The 19,453-nt window shown below is 41.7% G+C and overlaps 1 protein-coding gene across 1 annotated transcript in view; it reads right to left on the reverse strand.

Annotated features, from left to right (window-relative positions):
* Positions 1–3,576: 3,576 nt before the first annotated feature.
* ALDH7A1 (aldehyde dehydrogenase 7 family member A1) overlaps positions 3,577–19,453 on the reverse strand; it is a 43,977-nt gene continuing 28,100 nt past the window's right edge. Inside the window, exons 10-18 of the mRNA XM_090276650.1 lie at positions 18,289–18,330; positions 16,206–16,300; positions 12,498–12,582; positions 11,201–11,307; positions 9,421–9,537; positions 8,246–8,343; positions 7,974–8,047; positions 5,071–5,146; positions 3,577–3,743 (exon numbers count right to left, since the gene is read on the reverse strand). Of these exons, the coding sequence (XP_090132776.1) occupies positions 3,689–3,743; positions 5,071–5,146; positions 7,974–8,047; positions 8,246–8,343; positions 9,421–9,537; positions 11,201–11,307; positions 12,498–12,582; positions 16,206–16,300; positions 18,289–18,330 (749 nt within the window). The 3' untranslated portion in view covers positions 3,577–3,688. The remainder of the gene's footprint in view (positions 3,744–5,070; positions 5,147–7,973; positions 8,048–8,245; positions 8,344–9,420; positions 9,538–11,200; positions 11,308–12,497; positions 12,583–16,205; positions 16,301–18,288; positions 18,331–19,453) is intronic.

Consider the following 19,453-nt stretch of genomic DNA (forward strand, 5'->3'; position numbering starts at 1 on the left):
GTGTGCACCGCACAACCATGCCAAGGGGAGGTGGGAAAGTAATAAACCCATCACTCTATTAGAATCCAAATATTTGTTACTCTCCCTCCGCTCCCTGTGGACTATTTTTAGGCTTTGATGGGGCACAGGGGAGGAAAAGGAGAGTTTGGAGCATTGGACAGTCACTGGACCTTAGGTATTTTACATTTCTGCTGGTACAATTTTATTTTCTCCAATCAGTGGCCGGAAGGGAGAAAGCAATCTGCACCATTCAATAGTCTCCGCGTCCCACTCAGATGGTAGTCTGTTGTCCCAGGGTCGGAAAATGGATGAACTGGTGTCTCAACAAAAGCAGTACATGCGCAGGAAAGCAGAACCTCAACCCTGGGCTACCCCTCCCACTCTTGGTGTGACAGTGAACTCGGGTTCAGGTGTCAGCAGTGCCATATACACAGGGACTAAATAGAAACAGGCTGGCACTGGCTGGTGTGGCTCAATTCGTTGGAGCATAGTCCCAATAAACCGAAACGTCGTGGGTTTGATTCCCAGTCAGGTCACATGCCTGGGATTTGGTTCCCGGTGAGGGCACGTAGGAGAGGCAACCAATTAATGCATCTTTCCCGCACAGATCTTTCTCTCCCTCACTTCCCCTCTCTCTAAACTCAATAAGCATGTCCTTGGGTGAGAACTAAAATAACAAAAATACTGGAGGAGAACATCTGCCAGAGGGACTGTAGACCAAGGAAATATCCCACACTGGCTTTGAATTTTTCAGTTCACATGGACCACACAGATCATGGTGAGGCTGAGAGCCCCCCAAGATCAGGGCCCAGTGCCCCCAGTACTTTGAGACGGTGCCTGTGGTTCCTGGATGCTCTGGATGGAAATCCACAGTGCACCCGAGGGCAACTCCAGGGCACAGTGGCAGACACACAAGAACACTTCCAGCCTTGGTGTTTGGGAAACATTCTGAGCTTTTCTTCCCCACTTTTTCTTAGGCAGAGGTGTCTCCAGCTTCAAGTGAATTTACCGTCTAGCTGGTCTCTGGGTAGCAATAAGGACCCAGGGCTAACAAACAAACAATGAGGATATCACTCCAAAGAGCAAAGGGGGTTGGAACCAGGGTCAGCACAGCAACCCGGGACCTGATTCAAAATGTGCCTGGGAAGCACCACCCCACCCCAAGGTCACTACAGAGCATTTTCCTCTGCAACAGAGCAAACGTCATGCTTCAGCGTCCCACAGGGGAACAGGAGGGGAAACACACCAGCCTCATTTCTGGAGAGTGCCTGGGAGGCCTGCACAGCGCAGTGACCAGCTCCACGCTGGTGGGCCAGTCAGGAAACAGCCTTAGCTGAGCAGAGGAATATTTGGTACCTTCCTACGGTTCTCAAAAGGCAGAGTAGGGAACAGGCCTGAGGATACAGCAGAAGTGAATGTGGGGGAAGCCCATCTGCAGCAACTTTCCAGAGCTGGAACATTTGGTCCCAGGATCAGAGAGGGTGAGTAACGGGGCCTGCAAGTGTAAACAGTCTCGTGAGGCCCCGTTTAGGCACACCTCCCTCGGCTGGCCCCGGGCCTCCTTGACGTGGCAGGATGGGCTTCCCTCCCCCGGGATGGAGACCTGGAGAGCCCTGGGCATCAGCGTCAGAGAGGCCAGCGTGCTCTCCGTGAATTTGTGAATCTGCTGCCCCGTCGGGACTCTGGAGAATCCCAGGAGCCAGCTCCCGGCTCCCTTTGACAGGACCACTTTTCATCTCCTTTGCCTCCAGGCACAGGCAAACGCACACAAGCGAATATCAGTTAATAAGTATGCACATTTTATAATAAATTTTAACAATTTAAGAATCTGGTACGGCTTTATTATAGTTTTTATTTCACCACACTAATTCAGTGCATAATAACCTGCAAGAGACAGAATTCACTTGACATATGCTCTGAGCACCAAGCTAATGGAATATGTGGAAGAAAAACCTTGGGTCACACCCAGCAAGGCACTCCTCCTTTCCTTGGGGACAGGGGAAGGAAAGCAGCTCTCAGTCGCTGGAAGTGGAGCGTAACCTCTGAGCCCCAGCCCTGGTGCAACCAGCCGGTCTCCCTGTGACCCTCCTCAGGGACGGGGGAGGAATGCGATAGCCCAGACTGCGCTGTGTTTAACAACAGCCTGACTCCGCCAGGATTAGTCTCAGAGCGCAGCCTGCCCCACTGCATTCCTTGAATCTTTGGTGGCTAGAAGGTGGAATGGCTCATCTTCTCAGGGCTGGCAGCTGACCACCTCCACCTCGTTCAGGCCTCACCTCAGAGAAACCAGAGAATGCAGCCCAAAGGAAAAGCTCCTAGGAGCCAGGTCAGCTCTCCTCCCTCCCTGTCACACTCTGTGTCACTGCTGCCCACAGCCCCTTCTCAGCCGTGTCCTCAGAGTGCGGCCCCCGGACCAGCAGCCTCTGTATCACTGGGGAAGCTGTTAGAGATGCAGATTCTTGGCTCCTCCTCAGTGCTACTGAACCTGAAATTCTGGGGGGCGGCCCAGGGAATTTGGGTCTTAACAAACCCTGCAGGTGATTTGGATACAGGGAGAAATTTGAGAAACACTCAAGGTTGGGAGATCAGAGGGAGGGTTCTGGAAATGCCAATGGAAGCTATGATCGAGCAGTCTGAGGTCTGGGGTTCAGCTCTGCCACTGCTGGCTCCATGTTGACAGGGAAGCAAGGGCCTCAGTGTCCTCATTTGGAAAATAAAGTCCAGGGGGTGGTGGCTGCTACTCATCGGGGGAGCACAGACTGCCAGGAGGAGAACTACGTAAGCCAATCTGAGTTCCACAGGGACCCTGGGCTGAACCACTCCAAAGGCTGCTGGGCAGCTTCTCAAGGGAAGGAATCAGACTCTCAGGAAAGAGAAAGTCACCTTTGCTGAGTTCATTCTGCCACATGCTGCCACACACTGTGGAATATTCTCCAAGAAGAAACCCAAAGGCAACTGCAGAAGCCTACCAGCTAAAGAAAATGGCCTATGGCTGGGTAAGAAATCCAGAGACACTTCCTACAGAAATCTACACAGGCAGACACCATGGCAGGTGCAGGTTCTAGGGTAGGAGTATCTACATCCTCCCCACAAAATTCTTCTGTGGTGACATAAGCCATCATAAGCAAGAAGTCATAATGGTGATGAATACCATAGTCATAGTTAACAGAGCAAGTCATTCCACAGATATTGTGCTATATGGCCCCTTACATATAAGGAATACACTCCCTGTCAATAACACCCTTCCCAATACAGGCTAGAATAGGGTAATGCAGATCAACACTCACCAGAGAATTCTTTACTTGCTTAGGAGATGCTCCTGCATCTACTGAGAAGACTTCTATTTTCTTATCTGTTAGGTTCTGTGTTTTTCCAAATTCCTAGCATGGTATGTACTATTTTGTCTAAATTATAAAATAATCATAAACTTTAAAAAAATTAGTAACTACCAGTAACATAAAATCCATTTTTCTATCTTTTACTAAATATGGCTATGCCATGAAAATTTTATTTTTAAAAAAATGAGTCTCTTGATTTAGTCAGGACCTCAGGGGTATAAAGGATTAGCCACTGTCATACTCAAAATGATGCATTTATTCAGGGAAAATCTTAATTTTCTTTGTCTTCTTCAGAAGAAAGAGATGCAAGAATACCTAAAAGACTTAAGTAATGTCAATTTAAAGCACCTTTACTGAAACTTGATTCCTTGGGCCAGAGGAAGGTCCTTACTGTAGTTGATGGTACTAGGGAGAAAAAAATAAAATAAACAAAATTAAATGACGGATAGTACATACATAATACAGAATACTTTTATGCCTTTAAAAAATGTAATGCTCTATATATATTAACAAGGTGAAATGGCCAAGTTACAAGCTGGTAAAGAAAAAAAATAGGATATAAAACAATATTAGTATGAATCCAGTTTTATAAAAGATTAAAAAAGAGTAAAACACGAAGTCTGAAAAGACACATAGCATACAAGTCATTCAGAGTTATCAGGGCACAAGAATTTGGGGACTGTAACAATCTTCTTTATAGCTCTCAAAAACTTGTATTGAATTAGCAGAAAACATACAGATCTCATTTTGATTAAAAAAAAAAGTATACTAATTTAGAAAATAAAAGCTTCCCCATTAGTCAGTTATCTGATAATGATCTTTCTCTCCTAAGAGGAAAAGTGCCCCCATTAAATGGGTTCCCAAAGGCCAGAGCTAAACAGAGCTCAAGAAAAGTAAAAGGAACATAACTGACTTTGAACAATGTAAACCAGGCAGAGTGTGCATGTTTGAGACAGCAAGCCACAGCCAAAAGCACCTCAGAAATTTCTGTCAGCTATAAAGTTGCTAAGGCTACAAAAGCAGCCAAGGCTGAGAAACCCACCGAGGTTACAGAGCTGGTAAGAAAGAGTAAATGGGACAAGGATGGGTGTCCTTGGTCCCTCACCTTGTGCTCTTTCTACAACATAACACCACATGGGCCTGACCCACATACTGTTTTACTGCACTTGGGTAAAGCTATTTCTACCCAAGGTAGGGAGGGGGGACAGAATTCAAGTAAAGAAAAAAAAAAAACTAGTCAAGATCTCCTAGAAGCCAGCTCCCTCACCAACTACCCATGTGCTGGGTGAATGAGCTAATCCAACTGTCCACGCTCACTATTCTGACAACTGGTATCCCCCAGCCTGCTAGCCAGGTCCCTGGGCTCCCCGCCCAGCTCCATCTCCTCTTCCTTCCACAGTCTACAAGGGTGACAGCTACACCCAAACTCAAAAGGACAGCCTCTTCCACTTTACCCTGCTGGTTGACACCTCCCCCTCAAGCATCCTGTTCCTATGCCGTCTCTAGATAGAAACCACCACAAGATGGCTCCACAGCAGGGCACTGGGCACTAGCTGAAGCTTGACAAGAAGGGGCTGAAAAATACTAGTATAAAATGGATGCTCTGAGAGAGCCTGGAACATTGGAAAAATAAAATTAAATGGAAACACATAAAAACAGAGTAGAAAGGAGAAGAATGTAAAAACTACAACAGCTTTAAACCCAAACCCATCTTCCCAAAGCCTTCCCTTACCACGTGGACCTTCTCATGTACTGCTTCCAGGCATCACTGCCGGACTCCCTGCCACCGCCAGTGTGCTTTTCTCCTCCTAGAGAAACACAAAAGCAGCTCATACAGCATCTCTTGGGCTGTTCCCTTCCATGTGGGCTCTTACCAGTACCACCGAATGAAGATACCAAAAGGAGACCAGAGGTGCCTGAGCACTTCTTTTCCATTTAGCCCACAGCTTCCTCTACAAGCAAATAAATAAAAGATAGATACCAAAATAAACATAAAAATCAGAGGGAAAATGAAAGGAATTAAGAGGAAACAAATGCAGCAGCAGAAAACCTTAAAAAAAAAAACCTTACCATTAGACCAAGGTGTTAAAAATAGAACCTCTGGACAATGGAAATGTTTTTATTTTCTCATTTGTGCTTCTCTATATGTAATTTTCTACAATAGACATAATCTGCTTTTATGACATTTTAAATGTTAAATTAATATTCTTAGAGAAGTTATAAGAAGACAATGATTCCATGAAACAAACAAACAAAAGGATACTATTTAAAGTGTGCCATCAAAACACAAGAAATAAGTCTTGATGTTGTTTTTACTAAAAGCAGAGGAGAAAACACTTACTAGAAGGATTAGAAGAAAAATTTGAGGAAATTTCCCATATAAAAAACAAAAAAGCTAAACACGAGAAAAGATAACAAAATCAATCAATTTTTTTCATGAGATAACATTTGAATAATAGGAGTTCCAGAAATTAAGAGAAAATCAAAGGGAAAAAATTGTCAAAGGAACACTGCCAAAGCAAAATCAGAACTGAAAACGACGAGTTCCAATATTCTAAGCCAATCACTGGCCCACTGATTGTCCCACACCTACTTTTACAAAGATCTCCACTGAGGCATATTCCTGTGAAATTTCAGGACATCAAACATACTAGTAAATAACAGAAGCGATACTTTTTGAAACAGGGGAAAAAAAGATCAGAAGTCAAAGTGAATTGGGCTTTTCAACCACAATAGTAGAAACCAGAAAACAAATGTGTAATTAGCTTCAAAATCTGAGGAAAAACTATTACAAAACTGCAGAAAAGGCACAGCAGGTCCACCTGCGATGCTGTTGGCATCTGGGACTTGGCTGCTATACAATTCCCTGAACTGAGATAAAACGTTCCCTAAATGATCAGGTGGCTCACTGCGCCTGAACCACTTTTGTACAAAACACCTGCTTTCCTTCTGCGAGGCTGAGGATGCCTCTGCCATCAGCCCCCAGTAAAAGCCTTGGGTGCGGAGGCTCTAACGAGCTTTCCTGGCGGACTGCCTATGTTGTCACAATCTGTGGCTGAAAGAATTAAGCACATCTTTTGTGACTCCACTGGAGAGGACTCTTAGAAGCTGGTTCCTTGTTTCCTCTGGACCTCACCCCACACAAAAATGTCATATCACTTAAAGGGAAAAAGAGAAAACTTAAGAAGGTTAATCTCGCATAGCAGAGGGTCAACACATGTCTAAAGTTGTGAAGGTGCAGTTAAAATAAAGCACACTATTTAGAAAATTAAAAGTAAATTGAGAGGTGATTTTATGTTTTCCATTTAGTAAGAATCTCAAAGTAATTGCCTCCGGGAAAGAGGGAGGAAGAAGAAAGTGTGGGCAGCACGACTTTTTCCATCATAAGACTTAACAAAAAATTAACTGTGAGGACTGAGATGAAGAGGAGGCAATTGGAGAGGGAAGGCATGGGCAGGACACAGGGATTAAAGGGCTACAGATGGACAGACAGACACATTCGGGCCACTAAATAGTGGAGGACAAGGGTGAAGGGCTGAACTGAAGGCAGAAACCTTTTGTCAAAGTCTGCACTCTGGATAGTAATTATAGTGTTCGGTCTAAAATAGACGAAGAATGCCCCTCATTATTTAAGCTTTTACAAGTATTAATGATGTTTGTTTTGCTTCTTTATATATTTAAAGGCAATCTGTTTCTACTGTACTTTGCATTTTTTATTGAATTTATTGAGGTGACATTGGTTAATAAAAGTATACAGGTTTCAGGTATACAATTCTATAACACATCATCTGCATATTGTATGATCATTTTTAAGAAGTAAAACAGTACATGATTGGTGGGAAGACTTTTTTTTGTTTTGTTTTGTTTTTTAAATTATTGCTATTACTAGGTTTAACCACTAAGAACTCAAAGCATTAAAGAAAAAATAGCAACAGGGCTCAGTGAAAAGAAACAACTTAGTATTTTATCTAAGATAAAAGATAACGTTTAACATTTACTATGCCCACTGCACAAAGAAAAACCAGTGTTTTTCGGGTAAACTTTTCTGGCTTTAAAACAAGGGCTCTTAATCTTGTTTTGGGTCTGGAACCCTCTCCCCAGAAAACAGCTGCCGCCACTCCAGGCCCACACACCCGGGGTGAGGCCCTGCCCAGTGCAACCCTGCACGTGCAGCATAGGCTTTCTCAAGGTTAGACCAGGGAAGACTATTATTTCCGTTTCCTGGTCAAACTTCTCTAAAAGTGACCACTGCTTGTTCTTTACTGTCTATAATGAACTGAATTGTCTGCCCCCCCCCCCCCGCCACACCCCACCAACATGTTGAAGCCCTAACCTCTAATAACTCAGAATGTGGCTGTGCTTGGCCCATAGGGTCCTTAAGTAGGTAATTACAGTTAAATGAAGTCATAAAGTTAGGGCCCTCAGCAAATAGGACTGGTGTCCTTATAAGAGGAAGAGACACCTCAGGAGAAATCAAACCTGCCAACACCTTGATCTTAGGCCTCCAGGCTCCAGAACTGTGAGAGAATTAATTTCTGCTGTTTAAGCCACCCACTCGGTAGTATTTTGTTAGGGCAGCCTTAGCAGACTAATACACTGCCCAATGTGGAAAAGGAGAAATGATTCTCTACATACCGAAGGCGCCTCCGATCTCAGCCCCGCTCGTTGGAATATTGACGTTTACTATGCCGCAGTCCGATCCTTTTGGTCTGTGTGTAAAAAGGGGGGCATGGTGAGAGCAACGTATAGGAAAGCGAAAAGCAAAACCAATAAAAAGTGCAAACAAAACCTCTGAGACTCTCAATGCCAAAAAATGGATTTTCAAGTATGATGGTTTCATCTTTTTTTAAAGTCCATCACCACACAAGTCAAACTTACATAGGTTTTTAAAATAAACAAAGTTATACCCAAGCCAGCGGAAGATTCTGCCCAAATCCTTAGTAAAGATGCTACTTGAAAGTCCCTGTTTTACTTCATTATTCCACGCAAAGACTTCATCTTCATTCTAAAAGGACAGACATCAGAAGCTATTACATGATACAATGTTCAGGTCAAAGTTACAAATATTAAACTCATTTTATGAGATGTGCTGGTATACTTTTAGTGCAAAAAAAGCAAACTAAGGAACCTAATTCTGTTTTGCTTATACAGTGCCTTGTGGGGTTTTCTCCCTAACTGTACTTTTAAGAAACAAAGCTCTTTCTTCCATTCTTCTATTCAAGCTATTACATAAATAGCCAATATTTCTTGAGCTCTTATTATGTACCCTGACCTAAGCACTTACATGCATTTAGTGACTTAATCCTCACTCTACGACACACATTTTCTATCATCCCCAATTTACAGATTAGGCGAAGCAGGCGCAGAGCCTAAACTATTTGCTCAAGAGCTCACAGTCACATAAACACACCCTACAAACATGAAATTATACTTTCTAGTCACCATATGTAAAACAATAATAGATAATTTAAAGCAAGATTTAAAAAAATGCAATCATGTGATAGCAACAAGTTGCAACTCTCATGATTATTCAGCTGTTAATCCTGGCATGTTAGAACCTTGATTGAATCTCTAAATATTTTCTGGCATGGCGAGAGCCTGTCTCATGATGGGAAAGGAGACCCTCTAGTTCCCTTCCTCTGTTAAAACCTCCACAGCCTGCCTGTCCTTTGATGCAGATTGTCTAACTGCAGATCTTTAGGTTGCCCTGTATCTTTGCATTTTGTCTGCTGATACTTAGCTCTTAGGACTATCAAACTACCTAGTTTCTCTGTGTAGAAGCAAAACATGCAGCTCAGAATCAGGTGATACAGGAAATGAGGGCCATCTTCTCCATGAACGGCAACACGGGTTCTCTGCTCACCCTGGTTTCCCAGGCAGCTAGCTTGACATGCTCTGTAGTTTCAAGTGTTCATTCCATCATATTTTATCTGTAACCTTCAAATTTGTACTAATCAAAATGACTTTCTAAAACCTTCCTAAAGGTGGATCAAGTGAAATTTAATACACCTTAATTTTCTCCTAGTCTTCTCGTTTGTTTCAACATTAGACTAGAGAAAAGAAAGACATAACCCATTTTTACCATGAATTTAAAGACATAAAGAATCGGAGCAAAAGTCTCTGTGTGCGCAATGGATGCGTTGTGGGCAAGATCTGTCACAATTGTCGGTTCTACGTAATTTCCAGGGCGATCCATAACCTGCAGTGGAGAAATAGAATAAAAACAATGAAAACATTTTATTTTCTAGTACTTGTGGTCAGAGGACACAATCTTTACCTATATTTATGAGGAAAAAAAAACCCCAAAATGCTATGTTAGGTAAATTATTTCTGCAAAATAACTTCCCATCATGAATATAAATTTCGTCAGCCTCCTATTGGCTCTAACTTGATCAGAGAAAAATAGGACATAAAGAGAGATCAAGGATGGAGAGCTATGCCATTTGTCACAACCAAGTAGCATTGAAAAACAGTTACAAGTGATGATTGTAAAATTTATATAACTTTAAAATAGGTAATCTATATCCATTGTGTTAACAGCTACATTGTATCCCCCACTCCCAAATTCATATGTTGAAGCCTTAACCCACATAGTGACTGAATTTGGAGACAGGACCTTTAAGGAGGCAATTATAGTTAAATGAGGTCACATAGGTAGGGACTAAATCCCATAGAATTGATGTCCTCATAAGAGGAGAGACACCAGAGACCTCTCTTCAGGCACAGAGAAAAGGCCTTGTGAGGACACTTTATGCTAGGAATACAGGCTTCACCAAAAACCAACTCCGCCAGCACCTTGAATTTAAACTTCCAGCCCCCAGAACTGTGAGAAAAATATTATATTTCTGCTGTTTGAGCCATCCAATCTATGATATTCTGTTATGACAACCACAGCAAACTAATATACTTATACAAAGATCAAAAGCTCCAAAGGATATAGTGTAGACATTCCTAACCAACCTCCATGTAACCAGAATACTAGTTTGTGTCCAGTTAACTAATGCCTACTTTTCCTTCCATACTGAGCTGATGCCCACAGCCAGCTGCTCTGGCTGCTGGTCAGCCCTCCAGCATGCCTGTGGAATTCTGCTCTCACCCTTTGAGCTGCATGTTTACCAAGAGTCAACTCTCTTTACTTCAAATCCTGGGCATGGCAGCTGTATTTGCTTTGTTATGCTATACAATGTTGCATAATTTAAGGGAATATTACACAAAGGAAAACAGAGCTATTTCCATAAAAATTAAGTTGAATGTTTCAAAAAGAAACCAAAGTAAAAAATACATACATAAACATCTATACACATGCTGTCCAATGAAATGTTGGTGTGTCAATGGTTAAGATGAAGAGGGAGAAGGAGTCTTCTCTCAGCTTTGCCAGAGACTCAGTTCTCAGTGAATTTTGAAGAAAGTGAAACTAAATTATAGATAATAAATTATTGGTACAGCTTATGCAAGGATGAAGACAAATTCCTACCACACATGAAGAAAATGCTTTGACTCCATCCAAAGAATCAAATGTAGTTACCTGTGTTAAATCAAAATGTTTTTGGTGTGTATTTTCTTTGATTCCCTGTCTTACTTGACCTTTTAAAATAACCATTACATACAAATTCTAATTACTCTGAATACAAAGTCTCCTACTGTATCATGGAACGGGCTCCCCTCTACAAATTCTTAGACTCAATTCAAAGGCTACCATGGCTAAAATTCTTGTGTGTCCTTCCAGAAATTTTTCATACAGTTTATGCTGTCATTCTTCAAAACACGTATTTCCCCCTTACAAAAGGGAGGAGAGAAGACACCAATTGGAGATCTTTTGCTAATTTGCCCAGAACCCTGCTTGTGCCCAGAATTTTCATTACCTTGCCACCATAGACCACTGTGCCTCCTTCTTTCTTTGCTGCCTCCACTGCTCCAAGAAACATGCTCACTGCCTGTTTGGTGTGCAGTGGCCCATAGAGAACATTAGCTGGAGAGAAAAAGGAATGTTCCTCATTTTACCCTAAATAGCATCATTTTATTTTAATAACAGCTTTCCCAATGAACAGAGCAATCCCCTCATGTAGCCTTTCAGTTTAGAACAGGAGTCTGTAATCTTCTGTAAAGGAACAGATAGTAAATGTTTGATGTTTTGCATGACATATGTGGTCTCTCACAACTACTCAACCTGGCCACTGTTGTGTGAAATCAGCCACAGAAGACATGTAAACAAGTAGGTGTGGCCATGGCCTGATAAACTTTCTTAGATAAACAAGTGGCAGGCAAAATTTGTCAACCCTGGTCTAGATCAATTATCAGAGTGCTATGATAAAAACACAGCACCCGTTTCATTGAAGCGTGATCACTCTTGAAGAGCTTCACAGGCTCAGAAGCTGGCATGGAATTTACAAGGGAAAGGCTGATGTTGCCCTGTGTGTATGGCTGCCAGGAAGCAGAGCAGAAAGGTTACCCGGGGGAAGGAGGGAGGACGAAGACGTAGATAGGCCTCAGGGAGGAGGGGACCTTGCAGCAGGAAGCCTGTTGCAGGAAAAGCTGGGTGAGGAGCAATTTCCAGCAGACAGAGCAGCGGGACACAGCCTGGGAGCCCTGGAGCATGAAATAAGGTCGGAAAAGCTGCAGCTCAGGGAACACAGGGGCAAAGGTACACAGGAGGTCAGCGGGTAAAGAGGGGAGGCACGGAGGTCAGATCACGCAGATTGTGAGCCTGCTAAAGAGGGAGTAAAATAAAAATTAGGTTTTAGGTGAAAAGCAAAGAAAGTCACTTGAGTATTTAAAGTAGGAGAGTGAATTATCTAATCTAATAGCATTTTAAAAAATCACTCTGGTCACTGTGGAAGGCAGAAGTGAAAGCAGGAAAGCCAGTCTGGTGACTCTTGCAGCCTTCCATGAGAGGAAGGTGCAGGCTTAGACGAAGGTAAGAGTAGTGAAGAGAGAAAAACTCATCAAACTCATCCCACGTCAATACCATGGCCCAAGCTCACCCACCAGCCCACATCGAGCACTCAAGGTCCTAACCTAGAAGCAGACACGCCACCTTCAATGCCCTATAACCTGCTTTATATGCCCTCACTCCTCTCAGGAAAGGAGGAGAAAAGATCATAAACACTTGTAACATCAAATATCAAAAGGGAACACTTTGGAAATCAACCAGATACTCACAGTCCCAGGGGTTCCCGACCCGGATCTGTGCGTAGGCCTTTTTAAGTCTATTTACAACCTCATCATGGATGCTTTCATGTACAAACTAAGTGAAAAAAGAAATATGCAAGGGAATAGTCAAATAAATGTATAAACTTGTTAACAATGTACAATTTTTCTTAATAGTGATTTATAGTTCATAATAATTTTTAAACTGTGATCTCTAAAAATATGCAAATAGAAGTATGTTTATTTTTATTATATTGTTTCTAATTTTAACTCCATGAAGATAATTTTCTCTAGGTGAATATTAGAATAAAATCATGACAAGTCTTTTTATTGATTATGCTATTACACTTATCCCAATTTTTCCCTTACCCCCCTTCACCCAGCATTCCACACTCCCTCAGGCAATCCCCCACCATTGCTCATGTCCATGGTTCATGTAAATAAGTTCTTTGGCTGCTCCATTTCCTATCCTGTACTTTACATCCCCACGGCTATTCTGTAACTGCCTATTTGTACTTCTTAATCCCCTCACCTCTTCACCCATTCTCTCCCACGCCCACCTCTGGCAACCATCAAAATACTCTATATCCATGATACTGTCTCTGTTCTTCTTGATTGCTTAGTTTGTTTTTAGATTCGGTGTTGATAGATATGTACTTATTGCCATTTTATTGTTCATAGTTTTGATCACAGGTCAATCAATGGGAGGGATTTAGCTAGGTCAGTCAGCCGCAAGGACTGGCTGAGACCACTGACCACCATCCTCTGCCCTTCATGGAGGATCAGCTGCTCAGGAGCAGGGGGGTGTGCTCTGATGTGGTCTGTAGCTGTCCACTGGGTGTAGAAGCTCTAGTGTTTCCAGGGTGGTGCTGGCCAAGGTCAGCCCCCACCTGTGTTTTGCCAGGGGCCACCCTGCCTGAGCTATAAAGCAACCTGAGATGGCTGCTACTTGTGCTGGTCTTGGAGATTCCCAGGTGAAGCCAAGCTGTGAGTCTAGGCTGGCTGCTGTTAGTGCCAGGCCTGGGGCTCACTGAGACCAGCTGTTGCTTGTTTGAGAGGATTTTGGAAGTTGTGAAGCATGAGCCAAGACCAGCTATTCATACGGGAAAGTCATGGTTAACAGTCTTCGTGGGCCCATAAGTTAGGTCAGACAGAATCTCAACGGACCACTAGGGTGGGACAAAGAGTGTTAGCCAGGTTGACAGTCTCGGATATGGCACCCACCCACCCACCGGTTCTGCAGCTCTATGGGGTAAGGGCTCAGATAAGGGACCTTAATGGCCTCTGCCCATCTTTCTGTCTGGGAGAAAGTTGTCCCCCAGGGTTCGCCTTGATGCCAGACACTTCCATTCCTCCCTTCATGCCACTGGTGCCTCTCAAGCTGCTACCCCAGTTATTGTGATCAGAGGGAGTGAGTCCGAGTAAGTCCATGTGTGGGATTTTTAAGGGGAAATACTTGGGACTCCAGAAGTTTCTTCCACTGATTAAATCACCACTGGTTTTTGCAGCCACAAGTTATGGGGACTTATCTTCCTGGCACTGGAACCCTGGGCTGTGGGACCTGGTGTGGGGCTGGGACTCCTTGCTCCTGAGATGTCCCTCCTGAACTTTTATCTACCACATGTGGATGTGGGACCAGAATGCTCCACATCTCCACCCCTCCTACCAGTCTGGATGGATGTGGTTTCTTTAATTCTGTAGTTGTCAGACTTCCATTCGACTTGATTTCTGACAGCTGAGTGATGGTTATTCTATATTTTAGTTGTAATTTTAATGTGGTTGTCGAGGAAACGTACCATGTTTACCTATGCCACCATCTTTACTGTAAGTCCAAGACAAATCTTTATCAAGTCTGTAAGGACCTATTTGACTAACTTTACAAATCAATTATGCCTGTTTTTTTCCAGAGCATTCGACATCTTATGAAGCAGAAAACCTCAAGCACAACTATCCCACACTATAACTGTATGAGTCACGGTGAACACATACCACCACCATTTGGTCAGCCTACCTCTGCTACTGCATAACCATATGCTCTTAACCTCAGGTTGGGCAGATCTCCAGAGTGAGGCCGTAGTCAGGTGAGGAATGCACTGGACTCACTCCAGGTAGGTGTGAGCTCCATGCTATGTACCCAGTGGTGGAGGTGAACTTGTCAGGCCATCCATTCTCTTGTGTTGGTTTCCATGTGGGGAAGGCATTGGCACTACGAGAACTAGTTATGGGGAAGTCTACAGTACTGCAATGGGTTTTTCTGCCTATCACTTAACTGTTCCTGTGAAAATTAATTTGGGCAACAACTAAGAATGTCCTCTAGTTTTTTGTTTTTTAAGATTTTATTTATTTGTTTTTAGAAAGAGGGGAAGGGAAGGAGAAAAAGAGGGAGAGGAACATCAATGTGTGGTTGCCTCTCGCATGCCCCCAACTGGGGACCTGGCCCGCAACCCAGGCATGTGTTCTGTCTGGGAATCGAACCAGCGACTCTTTGGTTCACAGGTACTCAATCCACTGAGCCAGACCAGCCAGGGCAAATATCCTCTAATTTTTAACACTAAATATAAAACAGGGATATGTGTATTTGCTCTAAGACACAAAGGAAAAGGAAAAATTCACTGAATAGAGAAATGCTTCTTTTATGTCACTCCATATTTTGCCAACTAATTACGATTATAATCTTTTTTTAAAGAACCCATTTTCTTCTTAGCATTAATGTAATAAATTTTTAAGGTAAGTAAATTTAATAAATTATAAATACTTTATGAATACTATATCTTTGATTTATTTTTGAGAACTTCAACTAAGTGATGTAAAAAAGAGGAAAGATTAAGTTCTTATAAAATGCAAGAAAATTTAATATAAAATGTGATGGGAAAGGTAGACTTAATTTACATATATCTTTTATCTTATTTTTATTAATTTAGATTATGTCAACCTTATTAAGAATTTGTTCATACTCATTGTGGGTGACAATAAAAACCCAAAGCCAATTCCTCTGCAATTCAACTGCAAACTGCTTTTTTAATTACAGGAAGAAAACTCAATACTAATAATTTTAAAATGGCAAATGCAGCCAAATATTGTACCTAACCAAAACTTGTCTGGCTGGAGTACCCAGTTTTTCAGTACTGGGAGAGTCATGAAAATCAAAGCCGTATCTGACACAAAACAGATATCCAACCAAATCTAAGTATGGAGATTACACATCCTAAACTCTATACATGCTAAAGCTAAACAATCTCTTATTTATTTATTTATTATAAAGAGAGAAAACACCACATGCATAGAGTCATTTGCTTTTCAATAAACCATGTCATATCAAGTTAAATCTGAGACTTGATTTATAGGCCAAAAATTAAAATCTTTAAATGTTTTTATAAAAAAAAGTCAAGGCTATCTTTTAGCTGACAGTCTTAGAATTTTTCAAATACTTAGCTTGTTTTAATCTCTAAGTGAAAGTGGACTTTGTTCATATTGTTCTGAGTATGGATTTGAAAACAGCCTCATCTCCCAGTCCAAGTTCCAACCAATTAAGAGTGAGCCCCTGGTTAATTGGCAACACCTGCCATGAGCAGAGAAGAGAGAATAGGACCACATATTTGCCAACATATCTAAGAAGCACATGTTTCTAACAGTACTTCTATGACACCAACCCATATAACATGTTAAAAAGTGGTGTTTGAAGAGCAGGACAACCCCATGTGCCTACACAGACACACTCACCAGGCGCCTCGCAGTGGTACACCTCTGGCCGGCTGTCCCCACGGCAGCAAAGAGAGCTGATGGAACAACTAGGCTGAGGTCTGCATCCTCGAAAGCTTAGAGAAGCACAAACACACACCCATGAGTGTCATGAAGTAGGTAGACAAGGTACTTGCTAACTGGTATAAAATGAGGCCTTTATTATAGTACTTGCAGTAAGAGTATCAGAGCAATCCCTGTAAAATAAGCATGTTCATACCACAGAAGCCACTTTTCTTCCAGAGAAGATTATGTGCGAACAGCACCCTATGGTCTTCATCCAAGTACAGATGTACATGGAGGCTCTTGGTCCTCTGACCTCTTCATCTTTCATTTCTCAACGTTTCTCGTACTGACTAGGCCTCCTCTGTAGCCTCTTCTCTAAGACCCCATCCTTTTTGTCAGCTTTACTTGACTCCTGTCTCAACCCCAAGGCCCATTTTGACGCCAGCTTCCCTGGGCCCAGAAGGAGGATAATGGGAAGTTCTGATTATCATCACCCTCAGACACGCTCTCTAACATTTACACCCTCACCTGCATCTATCCATGCCTTTAAATGCCTCTTGTTGCCCCTCTACAGAAGCATTTCCAAATCTGTGAAACCCCTCGAGCTCTTTACTCCTGCACCAGATTATCTTACCGTACTTGGTTAAAAAGCCCAAAGTGATCACACAAAGGGCGTGATCACACATGAAGGGCCCGATCACACATGAAGGGCCCTTTCCTGCTTCCTCTGCTCCTCTGAAGAGATCAATGAAAAATCAAATTTCTCTCTACTTTAGTTCATTCGTTCCTATTCCTCTTTTGCCCTCAGAAGAAAAAACTAAGCAAAGTCTTTATAAAGTTAACCCTTCCATTTACATTACTTGTAATTTCTTCCTTTTTATCCCTTAGAGAAGCTTACAGACACAATTTCCTCTTAGATCGTCAACTGCCCCTTTTCCAATCTAACAGCATTCTCAGACTGGCATGCTGGCTAAGAAGGTGGTTTGTGCAACCAAACAGATCAGGACTCTTGTCCACTGCCAACACTTCTTAGTTGTGTTATTTTACCTTTTTAAGCCTCAAGTTCCTCACCCATAACATGGGATAATAATGTCTGGGGGACTGATGGATGATAGTAAGAAGTTAAGGAAAGAGCAGTGCTCTGGGGTCTGATTGCCAAGGTATCAATGCTGGTTCTATCACTTTCTGTCCCGTCACTTTAAACACATAATCACTGAGCCTTAGAATGTAACCTTCAAATGAGATTAATAATGATATCTACCTCATGGGATTATTGTGGGGATTAAATACACAATACATATGAAACAGCTGAGTACAGTACCTAACAAATACCCAGTGCTAAGTGCTAACTATTTTTAAATGAACTCTCTTTAACGAGATTAGAAGTTCATCTCGAACAAACCCTTTGCCATATACTTTTTAAACTTCTGGTGTATGCCACAAATATATAGGCATTTAAACACAATGATGGCAATACACAAATTAGTAAATTTTGTTTTTTATCACAAAATGTATACTTTTATTAAGTCTCAACCTACTGATGTTCATTACATTATCCAGTTACATTGCTATTTCCTTTTGTGCCAAATAATTGAAAAACAGAAGTAATGGCCAAGTCTATAGGTAAATGATTAAAATGCTTTAAGGATACATTCCTTCTCACTTATAAAAACACTAAATATTCCACTAAAGACCAACTAATGTTTTTGAAACCTAATGTCATCAGCAAGGCACATAAGAGTTACTTACTTACTCTAGAGACACACGTGGCCAGTTTTCGGAAAACGGGAGAAGGAAAAACAAGAAACAATGCCACGTTAGGAAGTCTCATACACAGGTTCGAAGCCCAGGCTACACTTTCCACACATGAACATCTTTCCTTCTTAGCTATCTGTCTTCAAACCACTGTGTCCTGCCTCACAACTAAAATTCTTAACCATGTGAATTAGGCCTTGGCACGTACAACATAGGGCAAATGAGTTCCTAAACAAGTTATATAGATTCAGGACACCTACTGAAGATGCTCTGAATGGAAAGCAAAAACAAAGGGCGGTCTTACCAATAATGGCATTATTTCCTCCAAGTTCTAACAAACTTCTCCCTTTAAAAACAGATAAACACAAATTAATGCCTATTTTAGTATTTAATGCACAATGATAAATGGCCTGAAATCATAACCTATCCCAATGTTTTAATTTATTTTCTGATTTAAAATGCAGCATGAACATTGAATCAATGTCAAATTTCCTGCTTTTAATAACTGTACCATGGTTAAATGACAGAATATACTTATTATTAAGAAATACACTGAAATATTTAGTGGTAAAGGAATACAAGGTCTTCAAATTTCTCCAAATGATTCAAAAATTATATGTAACCACAATGTAAATGTATATGTGTATGTGTGTTACTGGAGAGAGAAAATGATAAAGCAAATGGGGTAAAATATAAGTACTGGTGAATCTGTTTAATGGGTATATAGAAATTACTTGTGTATCTTACAACTTTTCTCTAAGTTTGATATTATGTCCAAAAAAAACCCCCTAAGTTAGTGTAAATGCTATGTTTTCCACTATGGGAAACTATATGGCAACTTCCCAGGAAATTAAAACACAGAATTACCATGTGATCAATCTAGCAATTCAACTTTTGGGTACATCACCAAAAGAAGTAAAAGCAGGAACTTGAACAGATATCTGTACACTCACGTTCACAACTGCATTATTCATAACACGTAGAAGCAACCCAAGTGTCCAACTGAAGGATGAATGGATTAAAAAAACATGGATATATATATAATGAAATATTATTCAACCTTTAAAAAAATGGAAATGCTGACACATGCTACAACATGGATGAACCTTGAAGACATTATGTTAAGTGACATAAAACAGTCACAAAAGGACAACTATCCTCTGATTCTAGTTATACGAGCTTCCTAGAACAGTCAAATCCATTGACTCAGAAAGTAGAATAGTATATTAGTTGCCAAGGGGCTGGGAGAAGGCAGAAATGGGGCGTTAGTTTTCTTTTTCTTTTCTTATCCCCGCTTAAGGACATTCCTTTAATGCTTTTAGAGAGAGGATGGGAGAGAGAAAAACATCGATGTGAGAAACATTGACCAGTTGCTTCTCAAACATGCCCAAACCGGGCATCGAACCCACAACTCCCTGGCTACAAGATGACGCTCCAATCACCCGAGCCACATCGGCCAGGGCAGGAGT

The sequence above is a fragment of the Furipterus horrens genome, unplaced genomic scaffold (genome assembly GCF_987537825.1).
Source record: "Furipterus horrens unplaced genomic scaffold, mFurHor1.1.pri manual_scaffold_5, whole genome shotgun sequence".
Lineage (NCBI taxonomy): Eukaryota > Metazoa > Chordata > Mammalia > Chiroptera > Furipteridae > Furipterus > Furipterus horrens.